Source organism: Bubalus kerabau, chromosome 20 (genome assembly GCF_029407905.1).
Source record: "Bubalus kerabau isolate K-KA32 ecotype Philippines breed swamp buffalo chromosome 20, PCC_UOA_SB_1v2, whole genome shotgun sequence".
Classification (NCBI taxonomy): Eukaryota; Metazoa; Chordata; class Mammalia; order Artiodactyla; family Bovidae; genus Bubalus; species Bubalus kerabau.
Window position 1 is genome coordinate 1,836,339 of NC_073643.1, and position 15,646 is coordinate 1,851,984.

Here is a 15,646-nt window from a genome sequence, read left to right on the forward strand (position 1 = left end):
ATCCAGGCTATATATAACAAAAAAGTGATGGTGTTCACTAAAATATATGAACCAAAGTTTACCAAAACACAAGGAGCAGAGTGAAACAGATGAGTTGTTAGTGTGGAATTCTGGAATATAAATAATGCTTCCCAATTTCACATTCAATAACCATCAAACTTTATAGCTAGAGGATATAGAAATAATTACCTATTGTAGCCCCACTATTTACCAGAAATAGGAGCAAAACCAAGAAAGTTTAAATGATTTTTTTTTCAAAGTAACTTATTTTTTAATTGAAATTGCTTTACCAAATTTTGTTTTCTGTCAAACCTCAACATAAATCAGCCAAAGTTATACATATATCCCCTGCCTTTTGAACCTCCCTCCCATCTCCCCCCATCCCACCCCTATAGGTTGATACAGAGCCCCTGTTTGAGTTTTCTGAGCCATACAGCAAACTCCGGTTGGCTATCTTTTTACATATGGTAATGTAAGTTTCCATGTTACTCTTTCCATGTTACATCTCACCCTCTCTTCCCCTCACCCCAAGTCCATAAGTTTATTCTCTATGTCTGATTCTCTACTGCTGCCCTGTAAATAAATTCTTCAGTGCCATTTTCCTAGATTCCATATATGTGTTATAATACGATATTTATCTTTCTCTTTCTGACTTACTTCACTCTATATAATAGGTTCTAGGTTCACCCAGCTCATTAGAACTGACTCAAGTGCATACCTTTTTATGGCTGAGTAATATTCCATTGTGTATATGAACTGCAACTTCTTTATCCATTCATCTGTTGATGGACATCTAGGTTGCTTCCATGTTCTAACTATTGCAACAGTGCTGCAATGAATTATGGGATACATGTGTCTTTTTCAATTTTGGTTTCCTCAGGGTATATGCCTGCTGCTGCTGCTGCTAAGCCGCTTCAGTCGTGTCCGACTCTGTGCGACCCCATAGACAGCAGCCTACCAGGCTCCCCTGTCCTTGGGATTCTCCAGGCAAGAACACTGGAGTGGGTTGCCATTTCCTTCTCCAATGCATGAAAGTGAAAAGTGAAAGTGAAGTCACTCAGTCGTGTCCGACTCTTAGCAACCCCATGGACTGCAGCCTACCAGGCTCCTCTGTCCATGGGATTTTCCAGGCAAAAGTACTGGAGTGGGGTGCCATTGCCTAGGAGTGGGATTGCTGGGTCTTATGGTAGTTTTATTCCTAGTTTTTTAAGGAATCTCCATACAGTCTTCCATAATGACTGGATCAATTTACATTCCCACCAACAGTGTAAGAGCATTCCCTTTTCTCCACACCCTCTCCAGCATTCATTGCTTGTAGACTTTTTGATGATGGCCATTCTGACTGGTGTAAGGTTATATCTCATGGTAGTTTTTATCTGTATTTCTCTAATAATGAGTGATATTGAGCATCTTTTCATGTGTTTGTTAGCCATCTGTATGTCATCTTTGAAGAAATGTCTATTTAGGTCTTTTTCCCACTTTTTGATTGGACTGTTTTTCTGGTATTGAGTTGTATGAGCTGCTTGTATATTTTGGAAATTAATCCTTTGTCAGTTGTTTCATTTGCTATTATTTTCTCCCATTCTGAGTGCTGTCTTTTCACCTTGCTTATAGTTTCCTTTGCTGTGCAAAAGCTTTTAAGTTTAACCAGGTCCCACTTGTTTACTTTTGTTTTTATTTCCATTACTGTAGGAGGTGGGTCACAGATGATCTTGCTTTGATTTATGTCATCGAGTGTTCTGCCTATGTTTTCCTCTAAGAGTTTTATAGTTTCTAGTCTTATATTTAGGTCTTTAATCCATTTTAATCCAATCGAGCTGGAGAAATCAACCTTCTTGACCAGATTATATGACAAAGCTACAGTCATAAAGAAAGTATGGTACTGGCACAAAAACAGAAATATAGACCAATGGAACAAGACTGAAAGCCCAGAAATAAACCCATGCACCTATGGGTACCTTATTTTTGACAAAGGAGGCAAAAATATACAATGGGGCAAAGACAGCCTCTTCAATAAATGGTGCTGGGAAAACTGGACAGCTACATGTAAAAGAATGAAATGAGAACCCTTCTTAACATCATACACAAAAATAAACTAAATGATTTCTTCAAAGCCCCTAAGGTGGCATTCCCTAGCATTTTATGGCACCAAAAGAGATGATAAAATTCTGTAACTTGAATCTCATAAATTACCAAATGAATTTATAAAATGAATAGGTAAGTTAAATGGAGAAGGTGATGGCAACTCATTCCAGTACTCTTGCCTGGAAAATCCCATGGATGGAGGAGCCTGGTAGGCTGCAGTCCATGGGGTCACTAAGAGTCGGACACGACTGAGCGACTTCACTTTCACTTTTCACTTTCATGCATTGGAGAAGGAAATGGCAACCCACTCCAGTGTTCTTGCCTGGAGAATCCCAGGGACGGGGGAGCCTGGTGGGCTGCTGTCTATGGGGTCGCACAGAGTCGGACATGACTGAAGCGACTTAGCAGCAGCAGCAGATAAGTTAAAAGCATGACTTTACCCAAGTAATTTAATGTCTTAGCTGGGGATAGGGCTGATCTCCTTTTTCTTTTAAAGGAGAATACCTACAGATTTTTGTCTGTTGTTAAAACTCAGTCAAGGCACCTCTTACACAAAAGAGCAAACAAGCAAACAAAGAAATTTAAAAATATATTACTGGAAGGAAGAAAAATCTCACAGCATCTCAAAACTCAGTTTTCTCCTTTGGAGATAAATATTTAATTTTCGGGGGGTGGGAGTTTATACTACTTATGTGACAAAATCACATGTGTCAAAACTTACTACATTTTAGTAAACAACATAATGGAAAAGTCTGTCTCAAAAGAAACATCTTCAAGTGATGATTAAAGAATATGTGGGAGTACATGTGAAAGTTAAAGTGAAAGCCACTCAGTTGTGTCCGACTCTTTGCAACCCTATGGACTATACAGACCATGGAGTTCCCCAGGCCAGAATATTGGAGTGGATAGTCTTTACTTTCTCTAGGGGCTCTTCCCAACCCAGGAATCGAGCCTAGGTCTCTTGCATTGCAGACAAATTCTTTACCAGCTGAGCCACAAGGGAAGCCTTATACATGTACGGGGAAGGGAGTACATGTATTTGTTATTAATTTTTTAATTTGTTTTGTATTGTTTATTCTATTCTTTATTTTATGTTTATTGTTATTAAATTTGTTATTAAATACATAAAGGGAAGGGAGTACATGTATTTGTCATTAAAAATATCCTGAAGTGTCCATGTTGGAAATCTAAAATTTATTAAAATTTAACTCTTAAACTTCTTAATCTATGCTTAGCTACTCACAAATCACTGGATCATGAGGAAGAAGTGAAAAATAACTTGCCTTAGCCTAAAATAGGGGAAAAACATGAACTCACAAACCCAATTTTATCACTGTTTGAATTAATTCATATATGTTAAATCTACCAAAAATTAATTAGATAATTTTTAATGTTATAAAGGCTTCCTCACTTAAAAATATTTCACCTCACTAAACCTTAAATAGGGAATCCCTATAGCACATTTGTAAGATTTTTTTTTTAAGGACCAATACGTGCAAAACAGACAAACTTTACATTACTAGGAGCCAAAATCAAATTAACAACAATCAGAAAGAGGAACAAATCCCTAAATTTTAATGCAAATTATATTTTATGATAGTGTTATTCATCAACACATATTACCTGCTTACATTCACTTATGTGTATGCTCAGTCATGTCTGATTCTTTCCATCCCTAAGGACTGTAGCCCACCAGGCTCCTCTGTCCATGGGGATTCTCCAGGCAAGAATCCTAGAGTAGGTTGCCATGCCCTCCTCCAGGGGATCTTCCCAACCCAGGGATTAAACCTAGGTCTCGCACATTACAGGTGGATTCTTTACCATCTGAGCCACCAGGGAAGCCCAACAATACTGAAGTGGGTAGCTGAACCCTTCTCCAGTGGAATTTCCTGACCCAGGAAATGAACTGGGGTCTCCTGCATTGCAGGTGGATTCTTTACCAGCTGAGCTACCAAGGAAGCCCCTACATTCAGTTATATTATATTCTAATATCTACCAATGAAAGTGGATAAAGCATTTTTAGTAGTATTTACTGATTTCTCACCCCAAAATGAGATAAATTAAAAAGTTATTATTTGTGCCCTAACAACAAAGGTCCAATCTGGAAGCTTCGATTCTCTTAATAGGTAACTGGATTGATTCTATGACCCCACTCTCTCCCTGAATGTACATCCCTAATCAATTACGCCAAGATCACAGACAGAATGAATCTTTCATCTTGGCATCACTGACTGGTAATTTCAATGGAAAACCCTGAACCACTGGGAATGATTTCTCTCTCCATGTACTAGGTCCGGGATCATCATTGTCATATTGTTCATAATTTCAACTGTTTACTCTTACAATTCAGTATTTGATATCACCTTCATAATCATGTAATGAAGTTATAAAAATGGAAGAAGTAAACAATAGTCAGGAAAATTTTTTCCCTCAATTCCAAAAACAAACTATAAACAGATTCTAAAAATATTTGAAATTTTATAATTAAGGTGCTATAAAAACTATTAAATTTTTATCTATTGATTAAATTTTGAAAGGTAATTTTATTTGTCATGACCTTTGTTACACACTGTATTAAGCTGTTGAAGCACAGGAAACAGTATTAAACCAGAAATTTAAATTTACATTTTTACATACCTGGGAATGGTTGTTTTCATCTCCAACAGGTTTTTCCTCTTCTTCCTCTGATGTCATTTCTAAGTCTAGTTCTGCTGACAAATCTGTATGTTTAGTTAAAATTACTTAGAATATTTAGATAAAAGACATAATCTTTATTTAAAACATAGATTTAAAACACTGTATCAAATGACATCTTAAATCAATCTTAATCTTCAGCTGAATATTTACTTCCTTAAGAAATACTTCCAATGATCTAAAATTTCAACAAACAATTTGGAAAATACCAGATATCACCAGGATACAGGCACACAAACAGCTCAAAGATTCATTCACAAAATCATCCAAACATCAATGAACAAAACAATCAGAAACCAAACAAAATTTCAAAATACAGGACAGACATATAAAGTCACAATACATTCTCTTCTCTACTTCATAACATTACCTTTTTAACAACATGCCAAGCTTTAATTGCAACATTATTCATGGTTTACAAAATTCCTTATTTTTTTATACTTTTATCAATTCCTTAATCTGAAATGCTACCCTGTACTCTTCCTGACAAATAACTTTTCATCTTTTAAGACTCAACCTGCTTTGTGAAGTTGTCCTTGATTACAGCTATCTTTTCTCAGATAAACAGGTATCCCTTTCCTTGTAGCTACCTTAGAACTTTATAGATTTTTCTAGTGTATCTTCATCACCTGAATTGTAAATTATTTTTTCACATGCCTATCTTCTTGGCTCCTAAACTGCACAGGACAAGCTCTTAAAAATCACTTTTGTATAAATAGTCCTTATTTATTTTATTCAATAATTATTTATCAGCTTTCTGCTCTGTACTAGACACTGGAGTTTAAAGAAAATGTAGATAAAAGATGTCAGGGAATGCTTTTCTAGAGATAATGCCTGAAAGGAGACTTACACAGTCCAAGGGAAGGAGAGGGAAGGCATGCAAGGCTGTAACAAGACAGGGAGAGAAGCACACACACAACAGGGTAAATATCTGTCGAAAGTACAGAGACAGGTCAGGAGGGCATCACAAGCAATTCAGAATTCCATAGCAAAAGACAGAAAGGGCGAGAGATGAAGTGTCAGGCAGAAGTCAGATTAGGAAAGCCTCACATGTCACTTTATGATGCTTGGAGATTAATGTGATTTGAAGAGTGGTTCACAGTCACACTTGCTTTTGAGAGAGGTGACTCTAAATGCTACAAGAGGAATGAATTTGAAGGGCATACAAATAAATGGAGGGAGATGAATCTGAAGGCATTATTAATGGAAGAAAACAAAGGTGATGCAGGCCTGGACTGGGGGAGCATTTCCAGAAATATTTAGGATATAAAATTATCTGAGTCCAGTATAGAATAAATCATTATGAAATGAATAAATGTACAAATCCGGGGGCCCTGAAGGAGTAGACTCTGCTGGTTACTTTCTAAAAGGTATTGACTGAGATGAGAAATGATCTACATGAACAGTCTGAAGTTGCTTCTATTTATTTTGTAGTTTCCCTATTTCCCATCTTCCTCTGTTGAAGGGACTGGATAGATTTTATCTGAATTTGTGTTTTGTGGACATACGAAGCTAATGGACAAACAAGAGCAAACAAGTCACTTCTATAGATTAAAAGAAACAAAACACTGAGTTTATAGCTTGTAGTCACTATTCTAGGAAATAACTGAGAATCTTTTGTAAATGCAAAGTTAACCCTATAGGTGAGGATAGAAAAGAAAAAACTAGGAGTGAAAAAAAGAAACAGTATATATTTCTTACTATAGCTCTGACAATATGACTGATTAAAGGTGCTAAATTAATTAGTATTTATGGACAACACATATTAGACATGGTTACTCAATAGACTGGGCATCCTAGTAGAATCAGAATTGACTTTCTATATACAGCTTTTAATGATACAGCACTCCTTCAATATTGCTATGAAGTTACATTTTGAGAAGGCAATCTCTAGTTGTCTACTGAGGTCTCCCAACTAGTCCCAGAGTTCTAAATATAATCCTGCTACCCACTCTCAGGTGTATGCTAAATACTAAGCTAAACAAACTTACTTTCTCCTAACTCTCGCTGTATTTATTGTATTACTATGGTCAGAGGGATAATGCAAACACCTTGATAAGAGGTATTGCTTGGCTGTAGGTTGCATAAAAGGAGTCAGCACAAGGTAGGTTTTGCCACAAAATCTAATTTGGAACCGTCAGAATAATGGTTAGGCCGTGCCCAGGTGGCCCACAGCTGAGTGCCCTGGGCTTCTGCATTACCTTGTTTGCTTTTTCTGTTTTCTGGCAGCTGAAACTGGCACAGCTCATTGAGCGTGTAATTCCCCAGAAACACCACTCCAATAGTCAACTTTTATCTATTACCATCACCTGTCCAAATTCTGTGGATGCTGACTGATTTTTGGTCATTGATTGTGACACCAGTGGACACTGATCAACTTTCAAATGCCCCGCTCTTTGATAAGTCTCATTATTGCGGCTCAAACTAGGAGAATCAGAATCTGAAAAATCTGAAAACAGTTTCCATTTATTAGAATGTAAGTAAGAATACTGCTCTAACTAACTTCTACAGTCTTTCTTCAGAGAATCAGTTCCATGTCCTCCTCTCCCCTCACTCACTAGTCCTTCAGAGCTTATTATATCTTACACTCCACTGCCATTCATGAAGAGACGTTAACTAGTGTCTCATTTTTTCTACTTGCTAATTTTCTAGTATTACTTACTTTAATTCACTCAATCTCTATTACATATTCTGTATTCGATAAGAACTTTATTAATAATTATTTTTCTTCAACATACAAATATTTTATTAACAAAATGTATGGCATTTATTTTACATTTAATTATGCATGACAATATTGTGTGTTCTAGAGACCATGGTTTTAAAAACACATTTAATGAATGATACTACCTTAATTAATGGTACAAACCAAGACATGTATTAAAAAGCAAAGACATCACTTTGCCAACAAAGGTCTGTACAGTCAAAGCTATGGTTTTTGCAGTAGTTACAGAGGGATGTGAGAGTTGGACCGTAAAGAAGGCTGAGTGCCAAAGAAATGATGCTTTCAAATTGTGGTGCTACAGAAGACTCTTGAGAGTCCCTGGAGAGCAAAGAGACCAAATCAGTCAATCCTAAGGGAAATGAACCCTGAATACACACTGGAAGGACTGATGCTGAAACTGGAGCTCCAATACTTTGGGCACCTGATTGATGTGAAGAGCCAACTCACTGGAAAAGACCCTGATGCTGGAAAATATTGAGGGGAGGAGAAGGAGACAGCAGAGGGTGAGATGGTTGGATAGCATCACTCATTCAGTTGACATGACTAGGCAAACTCGGAGAGATGGTGAGGGACAGGGAGGCCTGGTGTGCTAAAGTCCATAGGGTCACAAAGAGATGGATACGATTTAGCAACTGAACATCACCAACAGCAACTACTTTAATTACAAAGAGACAGCCTTTTTTCAATGTATCAGTGTCTTCAGAACCCATCTTTTAAGCCTTGGATAAACATCATAAACATATAAGAAATGATAGGCTTGTGTGCGGCTAATTGTTTCCACGTGAAAATAGGATGTCGAGGACAACACTGGATCTAAAGAGCACAGAGCACCATGAGACAAGAATGAATACAACACAAAAATATTTGCTTCAAAAAAAAAAAGCTGTCAGGTCCAAATTTCTTAAGAGAAGTCAAAGGAACAAGCAAGAAATGTATAAGTGAAACTTTAAACCCCATTTCAACTCAAGGCCCCCTTTATCATTTCACATCTAACCACTTCAACAGTTTAAAATTGTGGTTCTCAAGTGTGTCCTGAGAATCCCTGAAGTTCAGAGACCATCAGGTCAGGGGGTCCAAGAGGTCAGAACTATTTTCACAACAACACTAAATGTTACTTCCATTCTCATTCTCTTCTGAGTGCACAGTGGAGTTCTTCAGAGACACGACATGTGATATTATAACTCTAATGACAAATGGAATTAGCCATTATGATTCTGTGCTCTTGTATTTTAAGTTTTTCAGCTTTGTTTTCCAATACAGTGAACATCAATAAATACAACCTACTTAAACAAAAGTTCCGTGGTATTCTCAATGATTTTTAGAAGTACAAAAGGATCCTAAAGCCAAACTTTCAGAATCACTGTTTTAAAAGATTATGTCTATCAAAAAGTCATTAAAGTATGAGTACTTCCCCTACTTCTAATAATCAAAGATACCACAAAAACAACACACACACAAAGCCTGCTAAACAAAACATCTGTTTGGCCTACATTCATCTGTGTAACAACACTAAAATGAAATAATTATAAGCTGAAATACAACTGATATATTAGCAAGAGAAGCTTTACTCTAGGTAAAGGTCAAAGTTCAAATAAGCATTTTTGGACACTGGAACAAATCTTAGGATCTAATAATTAATTTCTGAGAATCCCTAAGAAGTATACAGACTGCAAACTGAGAACTTCAGGGTATTGAAACATATACAGAAACATATTGAGTTCAAGTTTACATTTTAAAAATTTCTTGTTCTTATGCTTGTACCTATCTTTTTTTCAAAACATGGATACCAATAATAACATTTGCCTTATGTATGTCAAATGCTTCAATTAAATTTGCAAAAAAAAAAAGTTAGCAGTATGAAGACTGAGCATTTCAAATACTTCAGTGTCCCTCTTTTCAAAGTGTGTATTGCAAAATTTACCTGAACTGGATGTTTGTAAATCCTTCATTCCGACTGTTTTACTAGGAACAGAATCTTTCACTAAGACTGCAGGCTGAATGGGTTTGGAAACAAGTTGGTTAATAAATAATGTACCTTTGATACTATCCACAGTTCATAATTCAAGATAAAAACATAAATGATTTTACCTTCATGTTAGGATATTTCTCAGGAGAATCTAAAAGGCAAAAGGCACATAGAGTTAATTACATGTAAATATGAAAGCCAGCTCTACATTCATGCAGAATTAGTACTGAGCAGAAATCCTTGTGCTCAGCCTTGGCAGTGAATACATTTGGTTTTAGTGTCTTGTTTTCAGGGGGATGTTAGGACACCAGCAAGACAGACTATGAATCCACTATAGATAGTGAAGAAAAAATAGAAATAAAGGTTTAACAAAACATGCAGTTAAGATTTCAAAAGTAACATTACGTTTTCAATGACTTAATAAAATATTAAAGTACACACAGACCAATGTGAACATGCTGACTGATGAGGAGAAAAGTGATCTTAATCAGAGGAACAAATCATGACCCCAAAGAGATAAATGTGATAGTAGACGGTAAACTGCAACAGCATTATCTTGAATGCAATACAGCAGTATCATTTACACCATTATACTACAAGTATTTACCATGTTCTTCAATCTGTCCAGTCATTTAAGAAGTGCACAGCTGGGATGACAGTTCAACTGAATGCATAATTCATTTCTCATCAGAGAAAGAGTAATGAACAGATTAGCTGGGATACACACTTGTAGAATAATGGTTCATAAAAATATTCACTTTTTTTCATACCCATGTGGGCTACTGGTATGCCTACATGTCTTGGCTCCTCTAGTTTAGCCATCTTAAAGTTTCTCGATCCAATCATGCAAGGTATATAAGACACATCTAGAAAATAATGTATAATAAGTTCTCAATATTGAAATACAATTATCAAAAAGGAAATAATAAATGTAACTGTCACACAATTATTAGATATTAAAAACCTTGCATGTTTCAAAATCAGTGTCAGATCAGATCAGATCAGTCACTCAGTCATGTCCGACTCTTTGCAACCCCATGAATCACAGCACGCCAGGCCTCCCTGTCCATCACAAACTCCCGGAGTTCACTCAGACTCACGTCCATCGAGTCAGTGACGCCATCCAGCCATCTCATCCTCTGTCATCCCCTTCTCCTCCTGCCCCCAATCCCTCCCAGCATCAGAGTCTTTTCCAATGAGTCAACTCTTCGCATGAGGTGGCCAAAGTACTGGAGTTTCAGCTTTAGCATCGTTCCTTCCAAAGAAATCCCAGGGCTGATCTCCTTCAGAATGGACTGGTTGGATCTCCTTGCAGTCCAAGGGACTCTCAAGAGTCTTCTCCAACACCACAGTTCAAAAGCATCAATTCTTTGGTGCTCAGCCTTCTTCACAGTCCAACTCTCACATCCATACATGACCACAGGAAAAACCATAGCCCTGACTAGACGGACCTTTGTTGGCAAAGTAATGTCTCTGCTTTTGAATATGCTATCTAGGTTGGTCATAACTTTCCTTCCAAGGAGTAAGTAAGCATCTTTTAATTTGATGGCTGCAGTCACCATCTGTAGTGATTTTGGAGCCCAGAAAAATAAAGTCTGACACTCTTTCCACTGTTTCCCCATCTATTTCCCATGAAGTGGTGGGACCGGATGCCATGATCTTCGTTTTCTGAATGTTGAGCTTTAAGCCAACTTCAGTGTAGTACTTACCAAAAATAACAATTCTAGCATTTAGGGAAGGAACCCTATTAATCTGTTTTGTTTCAAAACTTAGTTTGGTTTGGTACACCATATTACTGCTTCAAAGGATTTCTGTGAAACAACTTTCAGAAAAAGTCAACACCCCCATATTCACATTAATCTAATTTGAATAACAAATACCGATACAACATATATCTTTGATGCCTGATAGGTATTTGGAGTGGCTGGAGTTTCCTCCACTTCTAGCACCCCCTCCCACCTCCAGTAATCTCTGGAGCAACAATGATCTTATCTCTTCTCATTGCAAATACACTGAAGCCATCTAGGAGTTTCTTCAAGTTTCCTCAACTCCCAACTCACCTCCCTAAGGCCTTGCTTTCTTCCCTCCATCCTTTCACTAGATTCTTTCCTCTATAAAGGGTAATCTCTGGATCTGTGGTCTTAATTCTTCCCCCTTTACATTCTTTCTATGGATCATCTTCACCACTTCTTTTTCCCTCTTTGCTTAGCAATGGTATCTTTCACCTGTAATTGCTACTTCAACTCTTTGCTTCCCTCTGGATATAGACGTGTTTAGAAAGAAAAACAAAATAATGCTTTTCCTTGATCCTTTTATGTCCTGAACTCTCCAAAGCTCTACTTCCAAATTTCTCTAAATGTAAGGCTACACCCTTGCTACTTGGAGAGCTTGTTAGAAACACAAATTCTCAGACTTCCTGCTCAGTATGTGCACTTCACACAAGGTCCCCAGGCTACTAGTTAAAATCTGAGGAACTCTGGTCTATATTGAGTCTGCTTCTACATTACTTCAACTTAATTTATTCTCCTGGAATCTTAGCCTCAACTTCCTCACTCTAACACTCCCCCCAAAGTGAAACTGCATTACAAGTTGGAAACTTTCCAGTGGACTCTCTATCAAGCTGTAGGTTACTTGATCTCCCTATCACGCCCCTGCTAGCTCCTTCTTTCTAGTTCTCTTTTGTTGGCCTATGTGACACCATCCTATAAAGCAGCAACATTTCGTATGACACCAATTTGCACACATTACAGCAGAGCACCTATGCCCACACTCCCCCACAGAGGATTGCACACCGCTCTGCACACCCAGGGACCACAATCCTGAATGCCTTCCCAACAGTGAGGAAGACAGGAAGAGGGGAAAGCTTTGCTTTTCTTCTCTGACACATTTTGGTGCTGGAAGCTCACTTCAAATGCATCGTCCATATCAAATACTCTCCCTTTTTCTAAAGTGTTATCTTACTTATTGCCACCTTCCCCACAGACCTGTGCTTCCTTTTCCTTCATTCCCTCCCTATACCCTCTGCCTCTCTAATCCTTCATTCCCTCTTTCCTCTTGTTTCTCAACCTTCCTTAGGTCATAGAGTATCTTGAAACAGAATCTTTTTTTTTTTTTTTGTCCCATATGTCAAATGGAATCTTAGTTCCCTGAGTAGGGATCAAACCAGCACCCCCTGCATTGGAGACTCTTAACTGCACAGAGTCCTAACCACTGGACAGCCAGGGAAGTCCAGGAGCTAAATAATTTAGCTCCTTAAACTGGATTATCAATATACTCTGTGGCTGACACCTGATAAGAGACACTATTTCCCTCCTTTTCTCGTCTTTTATCTCACTACACATCTGACAGGTGATTTTCTTTGCCTATTAGAATATATCAGCATTTCCATTTTAAATCAACATTCTGTCAAATGACTTTTCTATAAAATATAGTTCTTACCTTCCACTTGTCCATTTAACATATTTTTTCCTCTTTGACCAGCAGCTCCAGATAAAAGATCCACATACTTTCGTGGAAGGCTCTCAGAGATACTCTGTTAAAATTAATATTGAGTTGCATGAAGATTTCCTAATTCCTTTTGAAGAAAATATCCTACTTTTAAAAACTGCCTACATTTAACCAAGTAAGACAGGTTTGCCAAGATCCACAGCTGCTAAGTGACAGATTCAGGATGCTGACTTCAAACGCAGTGCTGTATCACCAGGCAGTGGCTACCTGCACCTTAGGATCAGGCCCTTCTCATCTCCTTCCATAGCTGCCGCCTTCAAACAGAGCACAGCTACTTCATGTTACTTCAAGTACGGCTGCCATAAAGGTTCTCTGCGCTTGCTGGTTAAACTATCCAAAATGGTTTGTACTTACTAAAACATCACAAAGCAAAGCTAACTGCTGTTATTATACCACATATTTCTTACTATTCCCTATGCTTTTGCTCCTCTTGAAATGTTCCTCGCAGATTAACTTGACAATCCAAACGTAATAATACTTGCAGGTTTCAAGCACTATCTTTTCAATGTTGACGTGGTAAAAAACCACAATTCAACCCGTTTCTCTCTGGCCCTCTCTAGCAGTTTTACACAGGCACATGTACCAAAGAAACATACATTTGTTTGGGAGATTGGGGATGACACAAACACACTACACACTACAGTGTATAAAACAGATAACTAGTAAGGACCTACTGTACAGCACAGGGAACTCCACTCAACATTCTGTAATGGCCCATATAGGAAAAGAATCTAAAAAAGAGGTGATATATAGAGAGAGATATATAACTGATTCACTTTGCTGCACACCTGAACCTAAGACACTATTGTAAATCAACTGTACTCCAATAAAAATCGAAGGAAGAGAGGAAGAGAGGAAGAAAGAAAGAAAGGAACATTTGATCATAGACTCACCTGGAACAATGCTTCCATTTTTTAGATAAATGCAACTTCAGAACACAAAGAGATTCCTTATGACTTCTAAGCCTTGATTTCCGTATTACACTGATTTCATTAGGTAAACCTTGAAAATTAGCTAAAGTGTACTATGTGGTAGTATTTAGCACAGAATTATCTTATTGATTAAAAATCAATAATTAAAAATAAAGATTAAAATCAGATTAAAAATAAAAAAATTTTGATGGGCAAATGCAAAGGTGGGAAAGTCACAGCATCTTCTGATTTTATGTTTTTACATCACTCGGTTGTTTACATTTCAAAATAACAGAAGACAGTACCTCAGAATCCCAAGGTGATTCTATATCTTCCTCTTCTCCCAATCCTAAGGCTGACATCATATCTGTAAAATGGAGTCACAGATACATTAATGAGAACATTTACTACTATGAATTTTAATACATATATGTCTATCTCTATCCACAAATTGGAGAAGGAAATGGCAACCCACTCCAGTGTTCTTGCCTGGAGAATCCCAGGGATGGGGGAGCCTGGTGGGCTACCATCTATGGGGTCGCATAGAGTCGGACACGACTAAAGTGACTTAGCAGCATCCACAAATAGTTCAATAAAATGAACTAGTGGAAAAGAATTTCAGAGGGTTGAAGCATTTTCAGGAAAAAAAGCTGGTAGTACTTGGGACACTTCTGAAGAAAAGACAGCAGAAGAAACATACTTACAAAGAAATGGATGCCATATTTGCATCTATGCACTTTAAAGGTTTTTATTTGAGCTTTTACGCATAGAAAAAAATCCACAGACATTCACTAACTTACCACTTCTATTATTTTTATGTGTTCCGTCAACAGAATTCAAATGGTCATGATTTATTTGCTCTTGTGGAGCCCTTTCAATAATATCTGTATCACTTTCTTTGTCTACAATCTCTGGCTTTGTGGCTCCTTCCTATAAAAACAAGACAAAATAAAACAAAAACCCAACTTCAGAAAACATATTCATTTATTTGGTCATTCAGTCAATCAGTTAGATGATAAACATTCACTGTTGTCTAAGAAATCATAGACACTGTCCTCGGAGAAGTTAGAAATGTAAAGAAAAGAGCAATTATGTTCTGTGTTCTAGGCAAGGCAGAGACACATGAAAACAAACAAGAGGGCAGAAAAGTATCAGCTTTTCAATAGCTCTGCAACTGAAGCGGACAGAGCACAGGAAGGGAACAAAGGAGAGAGGAGGCAGGTGAACCTGTGAAGCTCAAGGCACGCTGTGACAAAGGGCTGTGTCTCAGAAGAGAGAGTACAGAACTGGGATGTGAGGGGGATTCTGGAAAGGGCAGCCCAAGAAAAGGACGAGGTGTGAAACAGTGTGAATAAGTCATGTGGAAAAATAGAGCACAGTTACTGGGAACCCTAGAGAGAGACAAAACGGAAGGACCAGGATCAAATGGCAGAAACCAAGTGTCATCTTCTTTCTTCACGTGACAGGAATCTACTACACAAGTAAAGGGTTCAGTTCAGTTCAGTTCAGTCGCTTATTCGTGTCCGACTCTTTGTGACCCCATGAATCGCAGCAGGCCAGGCCTCCCTGTCCATCACCAACTCCCAGAGTTCACCCAGACTCACATCCATCGAGTCACTGATGCCATTCAGCCATCTCTTCCTCTGTTGTCCCCTTCTCCTTCTGCCCCCAATCCCTCCCAGCATCAGAGTCTTTTCTAATGAGTCAACTCTTCGCATGAGGTGGCCAGAGTACTGGAATTTCAGCTTTAGCATCATT

The 15,646-nt window shown here is 37.8% G+C and overlaps 1 protein-coding gene across 1 annotated transcript in view; it reads right to left on the reverse strand.

Annotated features, from left to right (window-relative positions):
• The window catches only part of LOC129635035 (ankyrin repeat domain-containing protein 26-like), a 67,927-nt gene that overhangs the window by 26,989 nt on the left and 25,292 nt on the right, over positions 1–15,646 (reverse strand). The window contains 7 exon segments of the mRNA XM_055557625.1: positions 4,723–4,796; positions 9,426–9,498; positions 9,593–9,621; positions 10,241–10,336; positions 12,909–13,002; positions 14,194–14,255; positions 14,689–14,818. Of these exon segments, the coding sequence (XP_055413600.1) occupies positions 4,723–4,796; positions 9,426–9,498; positions 9,593–9,621; positions 10,241–10,336; positions 12,909–13,002; positions 14,194–14,255; positions 14,689–14,818 (558 nt within the window).